Source organism: Monopterus albus, unplaced genomic scaffold, assembly GCF_001952655.1.
Source record: "Monopterus albus unplaced genomic scaffold, M_albus_1.0 scaffold173.1, whole genome shotgun sequence".
Taxonomy (NCBI): Eukaryota; Metazoa; Chordata; class Actinopteri; order Synbranchiformes; family Synbranchidae; genus Monopterus; species Monopterus albus.
Window position 1 is genome coordinate 764,213 of NW_018128053.1, and position 17,993 is coordinate 782,205.

At 41.0% G+C, this 17,993-nt stretch overlaps 1 protein-coding gene across 8 annotated transcripts in view; it reads left to right on the forward strand.

The window, feature by feature from the left end:
* The window catches only part of nrxn2b (neurexin 2b), a 711,574-nt gene that overhangs the window by 367,321 nt on the left and 326,260 nt on the right, over positions 1–17,993 (forward strand). For all 8 annotated transcript variants that reach the window (XM_020616301.1, XM_020616300.1, XM_020616308.1 and 5 more), the window contains 3 exons: positions 12,603–12,722; positions 15,627–16,008; positions 17,453–17,643. In XM_020616301.1, the coding sequence (XP_020471957.1) occupies positions 12,603–12,722; positions 15,627–16,008; positions 17,453–17,643 (693 nt within the window). The remainder of the gene's footprint in view (positions 1–12,602; positions 12,723–15,626; positions 16,009–17,452; positions 17,644–17,993) is intronic.

Genomic DNA, 17,993 nt, shown 5'->3' on the forward strand with positions numbered 1-17,993 from the left:
GTTATCTTGGCATGGATGCTAAAACCACCAGCGCACCCTACCCGCAAAGGGGTGTGAACAGCGGGAAAGCGAAAATTTGGCATCTGATAGCAGCCAGTGAATACAAATTGTCTGTGTGTGAGAAAGCATTACACACGCATTTTGTTTTAGAGAAAGAAGCGTAGACACACTCATACAAGCAGAGTCTGACTTATCTCTGTTAGTGGCAGGGAGGTCAGAATGCCAGGCAAATGATGATCCCTGCTGGGGGTCATAATCTGTTTGCTGCTCCACTTCCTTCTTCTAGTTCCTCTTCTCTCATAACCCCTCCTTTGCCATCACAACCACACAAAGAGTTTTGTATTCTTTGGCCACCTCCTGTCTTTTGTGTCCCTGTTTGTGATGTGTCACCACTCAGGAGGTTCTTTCAGTGTGGCCACAGGGGGCTGTTTTGCTGTTGTGTCAGAGTGTGACACAGTCCTCAAATGACTGCCAGGTCGTCTGCTTACCACTCACCAATCTCTCTAGTGCACCCGTACAAATCCACCCCACCCCTCAGAGGTAAAACATACACCATAAAAGGGGAACTATTTTACAGGGGTGGAACATGCTAAATTAAAGGTGGAGAAATGTAGGTTAGAATAGTTAAAAGGTGCGTAGGGGAAAGAAAGAACAAGAAATAAATTCATGAGCAACAACAAAATAAGGAGAGGAAACACAGAAAGGAGCAATAGATGGAGCAGGGGGTTGTTGTAGATGTCTCCTTGCAACGTAATCTGTTCACTTTGTTCATTTCCATCATGGCATGTTAGCTGTTACCAGACAGCTGCCATTTAGATGGCACACGTGCAGGCACATTTGCACACACACACTAACACACCCAGCTTTTCATTAGATCTATGATAGGCCTGCACTCCTTTGAGATAGAAAATATGATATTGTAAGATAAGAGTCAAATGGCATTATCGTCAAAGCTCTTATCCTGATAACAGTGAAGAGCAAAGTAAATTCTGCTTCTTGAAACCATATTAACTTCTACAGTCTTATGTAACTGCTATCTGCCTTTGCTTTAACAAAAAAATAACAAGTCCATATGGGTCACTTGCCTCTATCAAAGAACACTCAGCCCTCTCTAGCACATTTCACAAAAGTTATTTCTACATCAATTCCTATATATGGTCTGTGGATAAAATGACCTTTTGGTAAATGATGCTGCAATGTGCCTGAGGGGGATAAAAGTGTAAGGCACAATGATATAAAAATGTCACCTGTATAATGTAAATGGTATATAGACTTGTGTGACCAAACATGCTTTCCAATTTAGCCATTGCTCTGCTCATTTTTAAACAAGACACTTCTGAATCTAAAAGTCAATGAAAGCAGTTAACACTGTTACTGGTCATGAATCATAAAATGGCACCCCTAGGTCTCTGAATAAGATATCATTTGCATAGTCATGCCTCTGTAAATTCAATTTTAGCCACATATAAAAGAAACAGCTCAGGGTTCTGAGGAGTTTTTGTCACTCTGGACTATCTATTAGGACTTTATAATAGCAATGAAAGCACTTTTTGAAACCAGTGAACGATAACTCAGTTGTACTGTGCATTACATTGTTGTATGCTGAAAACTGTTAAATGTAAGCTGCATTTGATCAAAGTCAATTCCATTAATTATTTAATGTGCAATATGTTTTACTTGTCCTCAATTTACTTTAATTTTTTTCTTATGTAAAGGGGCAAAATCAATATTGGACACAGAAATAATTTGTTTATTTAAAGATTTTAATATCTATTTTATTCAGGCTAACTAACTCCCTGATCACACACAGTTACACACATTCCCATACGGAAGAAGGGGTTAATTAAAGACCTTGCTCAAGGGCACCACAGCAGTGTTTGTGAGGCAGAGGCAGGTATTGCTAAATCACTTGTTCTACCCACCTGCCAGTCTGCTGACTGAACCTACGATATTTAGCCCATCACATGGCAAACATGTCTGCATCATGCAATGACTTATCCAATGTATACATTTTTTATAATCTGTATCCATAATGTATACAAAATGTTTTGAATTGGTCTAACTGAAATCATGTTCCTGTGCCTGTAGGTAATAGTTACTAAAACAGTAGTAGCAACTCAGTGTTGTGTTCACAGTTCTTTTATTGTAGATGTTTGAAAAGCAATGTGTGACCCAGTTGACTGAAAATTGGAACTCACTAATCATAAGAATGTAAATCCTGAATCCTTGAAAACTTCACTTCTTGTAAATCAAAACACAAATATGACTGTAATTGTCATGTAACATCTGCAGAGCCTTCAGTACTCACAGATGACTCTTGTTTTCAGTCATTTAGATAGTAACCAGCAATAATGAACTGTTTTGATTGTCTACATATCTCTAAGTCCTGTTTTGCATTTCATAAAGGATGTGACACCTTCCCTTTTGCACACAGTGTCCTTCACATTAAAATGTCTAATGTATGTGGTTAGCATATGTGAGTGGTGGCAGGGATGGCTTCGGTGTCCCGGAGTTGAGGCCCCCTGACGTCCAGACACCAGTAGACTGGAGTAATCAAGTGTGAAGGTTGTGAGGAGCAAACAGCCATTAACCTCTAAAACGCAGGCCATCATCACCGTTTGCAGAGGACAGAGGGGTGAGTGCATGCATGTGTGTCAGTGTTGGTGTGTGAAGGAGAGCGAGTGCCAGGTCTAGTGTAATCTAGGATTGCATGTGTGTCCTTTATTACTGTTTGATGAATAGAGTGTGGTTAATTGTGAGTTGAGTGCATGGTGTGTGTCTGCACTGAGGGCTGTAAGTTGGGTAGACAGGATTGTATGCATATGTTTGTGCATGTGTGGACATCATAGTATCTGTAATAGGGGTTGGCACATGCAAGGTTGAGGCCTTGACTACAGTCTGGCAAATAGTTATTGTTGTTTGTGTGTACTTTCTGACTTAACACAGTGGCACCAAACAGTATTTGAATCCTTTGGAATTAGCTGGCGTTCTGCATTAATTGGTCATAAAACATAATCTGATCTTCAATCGAGTCACAAGCATGGGCAAACACAATGTGCTTAAGCTAATAACAAACAACTCTCTGTCGAGTGGAGGCTCAAGCTCTGCCTGTCACTCTGAAAGGTGGCTTTTCTTTGTTTGAAGTCACCCTGTAGTAGATTTACTGTGATGGTTAGGATCACTCTCCTGCTGCATCACTCAGCTTTTACTGAACTTCAGTCAGCAGACAGACACCTTGACATGATCCTATAAGATACCTTGATAAACTTGGAAATCTATTTTATCTTTAATGATGGAAAGCTGTCCAAGCCCAGAGGCAGCCAAGCAGCCCCAAGTCATGATGCTCCATCTACTGCATTGTTAGAATGATATGTTCATCTTGGTACACAAGAACATGCATAGAGCTCATGTTCTTCACAAAAAAATTCAGCCTTACTTTCACAAGTCTACATAACATTTCCCCAGTAGTGTTGTGGGGGTTCCATGGCACACTGACGTATGTATTTATTTGTTTGAGAGACAGCAGTGTCCATGTCTGGGCATCACAAATTAAATTATTCATTTTAGTATTTGCCTGTTATTCTACTCTAGCACCCACTTCTAGCCCACTTCTCCATTTACAGAGAATTTGTCTGTCGACTGGATGAAGCAAAAGATGCTTCTTGTGAATAGCAAACTCAGAATGTTTTGAGTGTTTTTAGAAAAGTCAGAGTAGCTTTAAACCACACCTCCAGTGTAGTTTCACTCCAATTAGCATTTGTTGATGCCATTAGCCTGGACGTTCACATAGTTTTTCTAATCTATGCTATGGATGTTTGAGAATGATTTCTGTATTAAAATAGATTATTGTTCATAGATGTAACTCAGATAAGCCCTGGCCATATTTTAAGATGATTCTATACATAAATGCAGGTAATTCCAGTGATTGCTTTTCTTGATGCTGAATACTCTGCCACATCTGTATTATATATATTTGTTTATTCTGATTTGCTGAAACATTTTTCTGCCTGAACATGAACATTATTCCCACATGGTGCTACAGTATGGCTGTGCGTGGCATGCCCAGGCCTGTGACTGCTTGTTTGACATGCCACTGTGTCAGCTGGTGTGATGCCATGCTGAACCAACCCATCTGCTCCAGGCCAAGTTGGCCCAAGGGAGAACTCACTGGATGCAAGCATGGGAAAAAGGGCTTTGGCCCTGGAGTTTGGTGGGGTATGGCATCCAAAAAATTCCCTAGACTACTGCCCTCAAAATGGTCCAGAGCATAAACAAGCGCATGATGGAGTATGAAAGTGTGTTTGTGTTCAGCAGAGACTAGACAAGTAAATGCATTTCTGAAAAGCCGATCAGCTGTCCACCTTTTTAGCTGCAGAACAGTTCAGATTAGCAGAATAGAACAGTGTTTTATGGAAACCAAGCATGCAATAATTCCTTTCTTGAACTGTAACTGAGTTTTGTTTTTTTGGATCATTGACAAATAAGTTAAAGCAATTTGAGAAAGAGACTAAAGGGCTGAACCAGAATGCAATCTATTGATGTTGTGATGGAATTTAAATCTTTTGACTGATGCAGTTTTCCAGTATTTCAAAAATCACAATTATTTTTGGATGTGGTTCTGATGGTGATGCCAACAGGAGGTGAGAGTTTACTCACCTTTTTTCATTATGTCAGTGGATAGAGGTGTATGTGTTGTAGGTGGTGTGCGGTACGATTTAAATTGTGTTTGTGTAGGCTCTGAGAGTGGGGTTGCAACTGTGAACATTTAACCAACTTAAGGTCAGGTACAGTATATAGCAGTGAGGATTAATGTTTGGGGTAGCAGTAAAAAACACCCAAAGCATTCAAATCAATACATTGTACTCAATAACACACTAAACTACTGTGTGGGTGTTCGCTTGGCATTACTCACAGTGGTGGGACAGAAGCTTGCTTACACTCTTACATTGTGGCTACACATTATGGAATGAAAGCAAACATGTATGTGTATGTGTGTATGTGAATATGTGATCTTGGAATGGGGAGTTATCAGGGTGAGTTTCAGAACACTTCAGGGGTCCTTTCTGTGCAGCAACGAGATGCGTGGTATTTATAGGATTTGTGCATTTGGGTGGAAGGAAAGCATTCAGCTGCTTGAACTTTAGAGGGAACATGCTGTGATCCTCTTTAAAAAATCAATAGCAAGTCAAGTGGATTCAGAGGAGATGCAGTTCATGAGGGTGTTTCAAAGGCACAGATACCTGGGACAGATCAGTTGTTTGTGAATTTATACATGGGTTTGTAAAAAGTGTAGCATTTTCAGCTAAAGAGAATGCATTGAAGGAGAAAATGGACTATTATGGAGACAGACAAGAAGATGACAAAGATAGAGGCAGTGTGAGTATGTGTGAAGGAGGTGGGGGCGTTCCTCTTCATTACCGACACTAAGGAGCCATGCCAGGAGCACAGATGGCAGAGGGGGCATGGGGTTGGCACATAATCTGCAACACACACACCCACAGCACATACATTTACCCTCAAAGTGACAAAGAAAATATGTAAATCCAAAGAATAAATCCTCAAAGCTTAGTCTGTTTTCCTAATAGTTGTGATATACATTATAGGCATAGCAAACACATTCACATGGATATTGTCCTTAAGATTACCTGCCCACCCATACACTCGCACACAGACACATGTCATCAAGCCAGGTTCTTGGCTGGGAAAGCAGCCATGCTGACACTGCATCTCTCTCTTTATCACACTCACACTGCCCTGTCATTACACTCGAGTTCTCCAACCCTCCCACCTTCAACAATGCTATAACATAAAACCTAAATTAAAAATTTAGCTGCAACTTTTTGAAAATAGGTCCCATTTTCTTATTTTCATATTCTCTGTCTGTCATCAACACACACACTAAAATCCCCAGTAGTCCAGTTATGAGTTCTAGTCTGTTTGAAAAGCAGGGCAGCATGTGAGAGATACAGTATGTCTACTGTATTGTGCACAGCATGTAATGGTCTCTTCTGCAAGGTTGAAGAGAGGTGCAGGTTCTCACACTATTTCTTGTAAATACACACACCTCCTACAAACGTAGGAAGCAAGAAAGTAATGTAGTCTCAGTTCATAGCCTACAGCACCTATGCTATGCCTAAGAAGCGCCTACCACTTCCCCCGCTCACATAACTGAAGTCAGTGTGTTCCATGAAAAGTCATCTTTTAATACAAACTTTCTTTATTCTATAAAAAGACATTTGATATGGATAATTAGCTGGATACAGACAATAGCACACCACCAAGAACTGGGCTGTAGATGCATAGGGTACATAGGCTGCAACCTAGGGCCTCACCAGCCTGGTAAGATGTTTCATATGTCTTTATTTTTGTAACCATCGCGCATAAATATATTAAGAGAATGCGTAGATTGAGAGAAGATTTGTACATAGGCGCAAATTATGAAGGTACAGCTGTCTTAGAAAATGTAAAGTAGTTTATTTTAACTAGTATGTTATGTTACAAGTATAGCCCGTGATCACGAGACACCTCTATACATATTTCCTTATATAGACAAATGGGGGCGTGGCAGTGTGTTCATTGCCTGGGCCTTTCTCTTTAGAGCGATAGACCCGGTGGTAAGAACAAACTGGTTGGTATGCAGGTAACTTTGCGTGCACACTTATTTTGTGCGCAAGTTACAGTAAGCACATTTCTACGCACATATTAGTGAATGAGGCCCGATGAACTAGGCCGGTCGGTTCAGTCTGGGGACACTGGCCTAGTTGCAAACCCATTGCTGCGAACAGCAGCACTGTTTCACCTGTTGAAACGGAGCCATCTAATTAGCGGCACCTGCGTTACATTGAACGTCGAGAGGCTCGAGGAGCGAGGGCGAGACGACTCGTGTCAACAATAGGTGAAGGACAACGCCAGTACCAAAGATAAAGAAGAACAGGGAAATATTCACAGACTGGTGGGTTTGACATTTTCAGAGTGTCCAGTTCAGTCTCTAGGATGTAAGAGTTAGACTCAGCTGTTGCATTTGCTGCTTGTGTGTAGTAAATCTGTCTGATGCTGACCTGTAGTAATACCTCTCAAACCCTGGGTTTTGTGTCAGCATGGTGCTTGGTGAATTTTTAGATTAGAATAATCATTTTTAGTGTTTCCTTTTGTGTTTTCTTGATAGTACAGTGACCTTTGGCTGATAGTTGGATTGGAGTGCTGTTACTTGTGGTTTTGTAGTCTAAGAAACACCAGTAATGACTTGTCCTGTGTTTGTGAGAGAGATTTTTGTGTTTTATGCGGTTTCTCTGGTTTCAAACTCCTTGGTATAACTATAATGTGGTTTGTACCTTCCTTGATTGTTAAACATTTCACCTGTGACTGGCAAGTTTGCACATTGAAGAGGGGCAGTTACATGAAACCTAAGTGGAGAATATGAATAAATGATTCCAGGGTGGTTATGTTTTTTCAGTATTGAATTTTGTCTTTTAAAGTTTTTGTTTTAAAACAACTGATAGGGGCTTCAGGGCCACGAGGTTGCTTAACCTGGCCCTGACCAAGAAATGTTGATAAAAATATTTATAAATATTGAGTGAATGCTAATTCTCTAATTTTCTATTGTTAAATGTCTATTTGTTTATTTACATGTTCAGGAGTGCTCCCCATTATATGTGCTTATGTGTGTGAGTTGTAATAGTACAGTATGTTCACTGTACAGTGTACTTTCCCAGCTGGGTGAACAACAGGGGTTTGCTTGAGGTCTTATCTGGTAGTGAAATGCTAATCATTGACACAAGTATTCCTACACTTATATTAAACATCCCACTTTCATTACAGCATCTCCCTGTCTTGCTAAGCAGGAATTTTATGGAGACATACTTTGCTATGTCTCTCTTTTCCATATGGATCAATTCCACCTGGTCAGCATTTGGTCTGTCTTGGTTTTTGTTGCTCTGCTGCTGAGCTTAAAAAATATTCGGTCATGGTACAGTGTATGCACCCACATCTCTCCACTTTCAGATGTCTCTTTCTCACTCCTCATTCTCTTCTCTCATGCTCTCTTTTTGACGACGGGACTGCTGAGCTGAGAATGAAACCTCGAGGAGTGCTGCTTTTTCGAGAGCCCGTTTTAATTGGACTGCAGTCCACTGTTATATTTTCTTTCTCTCATGGGTGCTTGCAAGTGTGGAAGCATGAATGTGTGTGGCTTTGCAGTAACTTATGACCTCGGAAGTCCTGAGTGCAACTTGCTCATAATTTACTGTCTCTTGCACAGAATTTGAATCTCAGAGCTTGGACTGGCATTTGCTTCTGTATCCCATACTTGAGGATGGCAGGTTCTGCTCGGGTTCCCGTGTTAAGTTGAGTTGGTATTTAAAAAAAAAAAAAAAAGCTAGGTGCACAGAGTGATTCTACAATTTAGTTACTGTTCATTTATTTTGTTTTGTAAAGACACATCCTTGCATAAAATCCCTTCTAGCAACCTTTGACTTGCCAACACATCCTGCAGTTACCCCTGACCTCTGCACTCCATATGCTTAAAGGTGCAGTTGGTATTATCTAGAAGGATTTGTTAAGGATATATTATGCATAATTATGTTTTGATTGAGTAATCACCAGAAAATAAGAATTGTTGCATTTTCTTTGGCTTAGAATGAGCCTTTATATTTACATAGAAGCTGATCCCGGCTGCTGTGTTTTTTACAGTAGCCCCGAATGGACAAACCACACACTGGTGTGAATTTCATGTAGAAGTAGCACCTTGGATTGGGAGATGGTTTGTAGACAAACAGTAACATTAGAAAAAAGAGGAAGCATTTTTTAAAATGAATTTTAGAACTATAATTTAAGTGGAGAATTATAGTTTAACATAAGAGCAAGGAAGATGGTGAATCCCTGTCATCAAAGAAGCAAAGATATGAAGAAACAGGACACTTTAAGTTTAACTGTGGTCAAGGGAGCTGTTGATTACAAAAATCCAGTCAAGCCACCTGCCCTTTTTTAATGTGCTTCTTTTCATCCAATTCCGGTAAGGGTGCTAGGAGCAGCTAAGATGGACATTTAAAGTATGGCTGCGTGTTTAGTAATGTATGAAAGTTTTGTTGAATGTTGCAATCTGCATCCTCACTGCTAGATGTCACAGGATCTCATATACTGCACCACTAAGCGACCCTGACAAATGGTTGGCTTCTCTGGTTTGCTGCCCTATATGATTCCATGACTCGTGTATGGTTGTATATTTGTTTAGTGTTGCACAAGCAGCAAACTTGTCTGGTTATGCCTGTGGCCTTTAGCATGCGGCATCGTTGTTGTTTTGGCCACTGCACTGGCTAGCGGTGATTGCTCCTCTTTGGCAGGGTTTGAGCTCCCTGGCCAGCATCAGATTTCATGGTGCTTTTTAGTGAAAGAAACATGTCAGGAAAGTTTGCTGTGTGGCCAGCATCAATTAGGCATGACTCTGAGTGACAATGGGGATGTTAGTTGGACCACACAGTGTTTTGATTTCATGTAGAATGTAAAATAAACAAAAAGAAGCATGTTAATCATTTTTAGTTAATGTTGAGGCCTGAGTTTGCAATATCTGAAACAAACAGGAATGAAAGAATTTGAGTTGTGGCAACATATTCAGTTTTTCAGCTGCTTCTGTTTTAAGCATCTCAGACTTTTGAATGAACACATTTCCATCAGTAGTTTGTGAGGTATCTAGATTGCTTTGGAATATTCATAGCAAAACTTTACTTGTCTTTCATTTCCTGATTGTCATGACAGAATAGTTGCCCCCACGTCAGACTGACCACCTCCACCCTCTCAAGTTGTTTTGATTAGGGTTTAGACATAATTATACAACTGCGCTGACTGCTGCAGTGGCAACCACACAGCCGGAATGATGGCAACAAACTGATGGCTTGTTTCATTGATCCCCTTGTATTAATGAATGAATGTATACAGAAAGAACACGGCAACTAATGACGGATGACTGCTATACAACACCTCTTACTGATGTTATGCTGACACAGTTGGTGAAAATAATCCACAATCCTGGCTATTTTTACTCTTAAGACATTTTCCTGACATCTCTTCAGCTCTCACGTCTTCAAAGTGCAAAAGAAAGTGACAGGCTGAGAGAGGATGGGAACAAAAGAGATACAAAGATGCTTCTGTTTATGTGATCACAGACATTTGCCCTGCTGGTCTTTCAGACAGCATGAGAATGCACAAGTGGCAGGATGAGAATTAATTGCATTTTAATAATCGTCTTTTAAAAATGGGCCCTGCGCCCCCCCCCCTCCCCCCCTTTTTCTAGCAGTGAGTACTTCTCTCTGCCAGTAGCTGCATTAAAGACTCATTTATCTCTGGGCCACTAGCCCTCAGCTTTCTTGTTTACAGTGTTACCTGGGTAGTGAAGTGAGACTTGACTTCACTGTCATCAGTATAGCACAGAGAGCCAACACCAGGTGGTTCATCAGTATGTGGTTTAACACTGATGACATTATGATCTGAGCAGTAAGCCAATGCTCATGCCAGATTTTGTTTAGGGTCATATTTGTGATCTAAGCAAACTATTCTTTTAACCTTTGACCCCTTCATCTCACCCCCACAGGCAAAAGATGATTGGGGACTTGCATTCCAGCTGTTCCTGTGCCTTTCCTACAAGTGTACTGTGCATCGCACTTTGCCCCTACAACCTAATGGGTCCCTGGCTGCACTTTTACCGCCTTATGCCCAGAACTTTTTTTTTTTGGGCTTGGCTGTCCCAGCCTGACCACCATAAATATCTTTGCCCCCCATCGTTAGTGATATTATGGCCAAATGGTGCAGCAGTAGACCTTGCTCCCCTGTGGTCTGTATCAGCCAAGCCAAATAAATATTACATGAACTTTATTCTATAAAGCGTGGCCGTTGTGCTGCACTAGACTTTTCTAACTTTTACGAGCTTTGATCAGCCAGCCAGCCCTGCTGATGCTATGTTGCACTTTGTTTCTGAGTAGTTAGTACTTTTTGAGGGTTCTTTTTTTCTTTTTTCCCATCTTCACTCATTTTTCTATATTCTATCTCTATATATCTTTGTATCAGCTTTAACTTTTTCAGGCAACGTTCATCCTCTCGCTCTCTTTGGAGCAATGGAGCTGCCTTTGTTTTAGATTTACTTCACACATGGTGTGATCAAAAGTCTCTGGATCCAATTTCATGTGGCTGAAGACTAAAAGCCTGTGGAAAAAAAAAACTATATAATAAAGTAAAAAGGAGTAAATGGGAAAACAATTCTCCATTGGGCTGTGTGTGTTCTTGCCAGGTGGAGACATCAATTGATGGGACCTTTTCCCCCAGTACACTAAATAATTTCGCACACAACTGGAAAGGGGAATCATATTTTGTCTGGGTGTGCTATACCATCTACTCAAGCACTTGGCGTAATAGACTCAGGCTTCAGCAAGTCAACCAATCAGAAAAAAGCCACTTACCCTGGATGTGGAATGGGATTTCTAATATTAGATTTGTAATAAGCAAATCATCAGTGCTACTGGTGTGAGAAAGCCAGTATCTATTATTATCGTAGTTTCTTTATCTACTAGCCCCAGTGACAAAATGGCCCAAAAGCCCTGCGACTACATAAGGTGGCTTAATGCAAGTGACTGGTCTCCTCTGACATTTTGCTTTTTTAGTCTGCCTTGCTACCAACAAGGTGGAAGACTCCTTTCATTGTGTCGGTGTTTTACACAAACCTCAGGGATAATTTTTCCTTTTGTCATACTTTCCCACCCATGTATGTCCATTTTGAAGCCTCAAACAAACCTTGACACAGCTATTATCTAGTGCCAGCCACGGCCTTGACTTCAGCCATGAATCACTTCAGCTCAACATGGTGAATTGAAAGAGTATTTATGACTGTAATTGTAATCAAAATCTGTACTACAGTATTTCTCCCTCATGCCAACAACTTATTCTAATGTTGATATCATAAGGCTCTGTCATTGGCAAGATAAAAATAGCCTGTTTGCTACTTTGAAAAGATGCTTATGCAAATATGGCTCTAATAAGCACTTTGGCAACACCATATGCCATTGCATCAGTGTCACCTTTCAGTGGTAGTGGCACCAGCGAGAGAGGCGAGCAGAAGGGAACTGGGAGTAGAGAATTGGAAAGGGGGAATTACGAGGGAAGAGCCATTTGGAGGATGAACAGTTAAGCCGTCTGGTCTCGTCCATCAACTCTCCCACTTGCAGGGTGTGTTGTGAGAGTCCTATATGTGCTGAACTGATACATGAAATTTTTGTGAAAGCATAACACGACCTCATGTGATATTTGTTAACACATCTCCAGTCATTGTAGGCTGCCTGTTCTAATCTGCTTCCTCAGCTGGCTATGTCTCATTTGTGCTACTGTCTTTGATGACAACCTGCTGTAACATTGAGCTTTTGAGAAAACATTTTATTTTGCAGTCTGTCAGGCTGGATATACAGTTCCTTTCATTTCCGAAATAGTGGAGCCATAGTGTGAATATGGTGTGCAAACATGCAGGTTTTCTCCACTGTCTGTCACCTACTCTGTGTGGATGCGCGAGTAGGTGCACATAGTATTTCCACTGTGCTGTTTATGATTTGAATTCCCCCTTACTACAGGCAAAGGACCTGAGATACTGTTTGCGGGACAGAAGCTGAACGACAATGAGTGGCACATGGTGAAGGTGGTGCGACGAGGCAAAAGCCTGCAGCTGTCTGTGGATAATGTCACAGTGGAAGGTTAGTTGTGTTTTGGGGACACAGATTAATTTGGGGCTTTGAGTGTAAGGATGGTGTGGTGCTCTCAAATCTATATGTATTATCCCCACAATAATGTGTGGTGTTTTACCATTTGTCACTTAACCTCAGAGGCAGCTAAAGTGTCTTTATTGGCAAATGTCATACTTTTGTTTTATTAATATACCTTAATACCCAACATTGGTCATGATCATACCCACACTGACTTGCAATATGTCTTGCAAACCAATGATGTAAGATGATGTCATGGGGTAGGACTGGATAAGTCTGACTTCTTCCTACTCCATTCAAGCATGTACTAGGTATAAGCAAATTGATATTGGATTAGCATTTGTTGGATATGTGTAAAATTATGTGTTGATATATTAACTGTCTTTACATGCTTGAAAGAATAAATCAAATCAAATCAATATGTCTCATTTTAAAAGACTGGAAATGGTGAACTACAGTCACAGCAAATCCATATACACTGAACAAAATTATAAACGCAATACTTTTGTGTTTACCCCCATTTTTCATGAGCTGAACTCAAAGATCTATGACTTGTTCTATGTACACAAAAGGCCTATGTCTCTCATATTGTTCACAAATCTGTCTAAATCTGTGTTAGTGAGCACTTGTCTTTTGCCGAGATAATCCATCCACCTCACAGGTGTGGCATATCAAGACGCTGATTAGACAGCATGACACAGGTGTGCCTTAGGCTGGCCACAATAAAAGGCCACTCTAAAATGTACGGTTTTACTGTATTGGGGGGTCCGAAAACCAGACCACTATTTGCCTCACGCAGTGCAGCACATCTCCTTCGCATAGAATTGGTCAGGTTGTTGATTGTGGAATGTTGGTCTACTCCTCTTCAATGGCTATGTGAAGTTGCTAGATATTGACTGGAACACGCTGTTGTATACGCCGATCCAGAGCATCCCAAACATGCTCAATGGGTGACATGTCCGGTGAGTATGCTGGCCATGGAAGAACTGGGATGTTTTCAGCTTCCAGGAATTGTGTGCAGATCCTTGCAACATGGGGCCGTGCATTATCATGGTGCAACATGAGGTGATGGTCGTGGATCAATGGCACAACAATGGGCCTCGGGATCTCATCACGGTATTTGTCCCAAAATGCCATCAATAAAATGCACCTGTGTTCATTGTCCATAACGTACGCCTGCCCATACCATAACCCCACCGCCACCATGAGCCACTCGATCCACATGTTGATGTCAGCAAACCGCTCACCCACACAATGCCATACACGCTGTCTGCCATCTGCCCTTTACAGTGAAAACCGGGATTCATCCGTGAAGAGAACACCTCTCCAAAGGGCCAGACGCCATCGAATGTGAGCATTTGCCCACTCAAGTTGGTTACAACGATGAACTGCAGTCAGGTCGAGACCCCGATGAGAACGACGAGCATGCAGATGAGCTTGCCTGAGATGGTTTCTGACAGTTTGTGCAGAAATTCTTTGGTTATGCAAACCGATTGTTGCAGCAGCTGTCCGGGTGGCTGGTCTCAGACTATCTTGGAGGTGTAGATGCTGGATGTGGAGGTCCGGGGCTGGTGTGATTACACGTGGTCTGCGGTTATGAGGCCTGTTGGATGTACTGTCAAATTCTCTGAAACACCTTTGGAGACGGCTTATGGTAGAGAAATGAACATTCAATTCACAGGCAACAGCTCTGGTGGAAATGTCTGCAGTCAGAATGCCAATTGCAAGCTCCCTCAAAACTTGCGACTGCACATTTTAGAGTGGCCTTTTACTGTGGCCAACCTAAGGTACACCTGTGCAATAATCATGCTATCTAATCAGCATCTAGATATGCCACACCTGTGAGGTGGATTATCTCGGCAAAGGACAAGTGCTCACTAACACAGATTTGTGAACAATATGAGAGACATAGGCCTTTTGTGTACATAGAACAAGTCGTAGATCTTTGAGTTCAGCTCATGAAAAATGGGGGCAAACACAAAAGTGTTGCGTTTATAATTTTGTTCAGTGTAGTTGTATAAAGTGCTGAAAGGAGAGGCTATATGCAATTTAAACTGATCACAAAAGAGAAGTAAGACTTTTTTTTTTATTTTTAAATGTACTGACTTGTGATTGAGCAGCTCTGTACAAAGTACAGAGGAACACAGTTTTTCAACTACTAAGAAAGTACCAAGAGCAGTATGAAAGGTCAAAAGATGAGGTGGCACAGACAATCAGTATTTTGGCCTCAGGCGAAAGGATGAGAGGGAAGAGGTAAGGGAAAAAGGTGTGAGCTAGATGAAGAAAAGCGAGTGGGCCCAGTGAGGCCAGAAGCAATGGATGACCCTGTGAAGGTCTGAATTGTTCACAGCCTGCTTTATGGGAAAGAAAAAGGAGGAAGCGCCTAAGGGGTTCTGGTATGGCTGGCCAGGTTTCAGCAGGGAAGGCAGTTTAATCGGCAGTTTGCCAAGCTCATTACTCCACATCTCCCAGTAAACACTATACAGTATAAATTGTGGCATGTAGAGCAATAACAAGAGATTTTCTACAATATTATGCTTGTATAATTTCCTTCAGAGCAGGTTAGAAAAATGGGTTCATGCTTTGTGAACACATGCAATAAAACCTTATGCATTACACACACTTTTTGTCAAGCAACTAAAATCAATTTTAAGATCTAATAAGCATAATACAGCTATGCCACAATCATATATTATGTGATTATCACCAAATGAATATGGCAGATACAGTAAATTAGAGTTTAATATGCATTGCCTTAAGTTAAAAGTATTAAAAAGACATTTTCATGTTACAGTGGCTCTTCCAGGATTATTGAGTTTGACATACAGCTTTCATAAAAATTACAAACTGCACTACAATTAATAGATTTTTTTTTTTTGTACTCCACTATTTCAGGCCAGATGACTGGTGCCCACACACGTCTTGAGTTCCACAACATCGAGACCGGCATCATGACTGAGCGCCGCTTCATATCTGTGGTGCCCTCAAACTTCATTGGCCATCTCCAGGGCCTGACCTTCAACGGGGTGCCATATTTAGACCAGTGTAAAAATGGGGACATCTCTTACTGCGAGCTGAATGCCCGCTTTGGCATGCGCCACATCATTGCAGATCCAGTGACGTTTCGAACGAAGGGCAGCTACTTGGCCTTAGCCACGTTGCAAGCTTATGCCTCCATGCATCTCTTCTTTCAGTTTAAAACCACCACACCTGATGGCCTGATGCTCTTCAACTCTGGCGATGGGAGTGATTTTATCGTTGTGGAACTGGTGAAAGGGTTAGTACCTTTTGATTTCAGTTGATTGACAAGAAAGGTTAAAAGATGCTGGTTGTAGCATGTTGTTTTGTTCCCAAAAAATCTTTTGCCTACTGCCCCATTCTCAGAATATTTAGTTTTTGAAGAGAGTAAATAAATTTGATTTCTCAGTTGGGCTTTTACTTCATCTCCTATCTTCTACAGACAAACATGAAAGCCTTAAGGCTCACTGTCTGCTGAAAGTCATGCACTGTCTCTTGTTTTGTGCAATAATGTCACTTTGCAAAGCAATCCAGTCCGTTTCCTGCAGCTACACACTGTGAAATACACTGAGGAGTGTAGTGAATTGTCAAGTGATGACTACACCAATCAAGAAAGGAGCCCTCGACTATCATTTAAACTGTTCCCAGCAATAAAATACCATATGAACCTAAAATATACAGTGTAACAAAATAGCTGAAATGTAGCCTTTTCCTCAAAGTTGACACAGATCAGTGACTCGGTTAATGCTGCTATGAATCAGGGTTGGCTCGATGAAAGTGACTGCATATTAGGGAGTAATCAATTCATTGTTTTCAGCTGCAAGTTCTATATACTTCAGGTGGTTATTGACTGGGAATGTTGAGTCATGTCTCTTTGTATTACAATTCATTACCTGATGACTGTTAATGCTAATTGTGAGCACAATGGATTTCGTTGACAATAATTGGCAGATTTCATATGAATACAAACACTAGCACAAACCTGAAATAAACTAATCTGAATTGAGAACTGTATCACCCTAAATGCTGTTTTTAATTAGAGTATCAAAAAGAGGCTTTTGCTTGATTCCTCTTGTGCTCTATATTTAGCACAGCTACAATACAAAAGCCTGAGATGCTTCTGCCACACAATGACAAGAGGCAACATAAAAGAATTGGAATTGAGGTAGAAAAAAACCGCACATACCTTGAATGAAACAGTCACAATGACCTTAACACAAAAGACAACCTTTTTTGTGTGAACAAGGAAACTGTGTCATCATGTCTGCCTGTGTACAAACAGGGGCTTTTAGACAAAAGCGGGTTTCTATATCTACGTCAAACCAGAGAGTAAACAATAGAAATCCCAAGCCTCATGCCCCCGCACAAACTGGTAAGTTATTTTCCACCAGAATATGTTCTTAATCAGAGGCATTCAAAACAAAGTAAGAACAGAATAAAAGTCTATCTTCAATCACTTCATCATGTTAATTGGAGGGTGTGCGTTTTTGATTGTGACCTGTCATCATTGTCTTTGAAAACATTATCATGAGAAAATACTCTCCGAATAAGTGCTACCATGATTTTCCTCATTTACTGAAAAATTGTTGATTGACAGTGATTTCCCCCCCCCCCCCCCTTTTTTTTACAGCTGTTGAACTAGATTTGTAATAGCTACACAGACGCACACTCACACACTCCTTATTCATTTTGTTTCTTCACAGGTATGTTCACTATGTCTTTGATCTTGGCAACGGACCATCACTGATGAAGGGAAACTCAGACAAGCCACTCAGTGACAACCAGTGGCACAATGTGGTGGTGTCCCGGGATGCCAACAATGTGCATACGCTCAAGATCGACTCACGCACCGTTACTCAGCACTCCAATGGAGCCCGCAACTTGGACCTCAAAGGTAACGGCAGGCTGCCCAGTGCTCAGTGATAGATTTTTCCAGAAAACATTACCACTGACAGGAGAAAACTATTCCACTGTCATCCTTGGTCTGTCCCTTAAGTGTTGTAGAAATGTGGCCATGAACACTTGCCAGCTCAAATCCATCTAAATTAGACCCACTCTCAAGATCACACTGGCTTTTAGAAAAAGTTCCACTGTGCATCCATTGGTTTTCTTGGCCACTGAGGAGTTCTTAATTTTGGTATTGTTTCTAAAGGAGTTATTGAAATGTTTTGTTCTTGAATAACTGACAAATTGTAGTTATGAAAGATTATAATTATCGTGTGTGTGTGTGTATGTATATGTGTG